Consider the following 1017-nt stretch of genomic DNA (forward strand, 5'->3'; position numbering starts at 1 on the left):
TAATTTTATATGTATGATTTGTTGTTTTGTATATGCAACCTAATGGAATGTTTTACCATTCCTAACTAAGATTTTCTTTCTATGACAATATTTGCTGGTGGACATTGGACGATTAAAAATATAAATCTTGTTTTTCTATAAAAAAAAACTTCGTTTAAGCTATATAAATATTTTTTTATTAAAACAGAAATACATTTATTCTATAAAATATTAACATGTTAATTCTCACTAATCATAATAGAAGTAGTATAACATGTTAATTCCAAGACCGTTGGCTATTTTTTTTTTCTAGACTCCAATCAAATGACGATATAATGGTGAAGGCTGAGGAGCACTATGTATAGGTTTATGTAGGGATGAGGAGAATCATAATCCACATAATTCCAAGACCGTTCGATATTTTTTTCCTCGACTCCGATCCAATGACGATGTCCTGGTGAAGGCTGATGAGGATTATGATGAGGCGCATTATGTAAAAGATCCGGACCTGTTGGGATCTTTCTCTCGACTCCAATCAAAGATGGGACTTCAAGAATAGCAGCCACCGACGACGTTATTAGGAAAAAGATTAGTGTATTGAAATCCGGCCCGTCACACATACCCAAGATACAAATGTATTGGACTTCCAAATTTTTAAAGATTTTTAGTGCTAAAATTAGGCCTCAAAAATAATTTTTATTATAAAAATAGACCTCATTTTTTCTAACTTTTAAGATTTAGTCTCAAATTTTGAATTTTATCTATTTGTTATTGCAAAAATAAGCCTTATTTTCTGAAAATTTAAGAGTTGGTCTCATTTTTAAATTTTATCTACAAAATCCATTAAAAAAAATTCTTGTTTCTTTGTAAACTTTTTTTTAGTTGACTACTATTGGTTCCTCCTTTTTCTTTTTATAGTGAAATTTGTTAATGCTAATTAAGGGAAGCTAATCTAATGTCAAATGCAATTGAGTATATTAGAAGATATGTACGTGACACTTTTATAAGAACACAAGTTGTTCAACTAAAGAAAATATT

At 29.3% G+C, this 1017-nt stretch overlaps 1 protein-coding gene across 1 annotated transcript; it reads right to left on the bottom strand.

Moving 5' to 3' along the window:
• Positions 1-288: 288 nt before the first annotated feature.
• Positions 289-599, bottom strand: LOC9323075 (CLAVATA3/ESR (CLE)-related protein 18). Its single transcript, XM_002888437.2, is given in 2 exon segments — positions 289-354; positions 357-599. Coding segments are annotated over 2 exon segments (309 nt in total).
• Positions 600-1017: the final 418 nt, after the last annotated feature.

The sequence above is a fragment of the Arabidopsis lyrata genome (genome assembly GCF_000004255.2).
Source record: "Arabidopsis lyrata subsp. lyrata unplaced genomic scaffold ARALYscaffold_2, whole genome shotgun sequence".
NCBI classification, from domain to species: Eukaryota; Viridiplantae; Streptophyta; class Magnoliopsida; order Brassicales; family Brassicaceae; genus Arabidopsis; species Arabidopsis lyrata.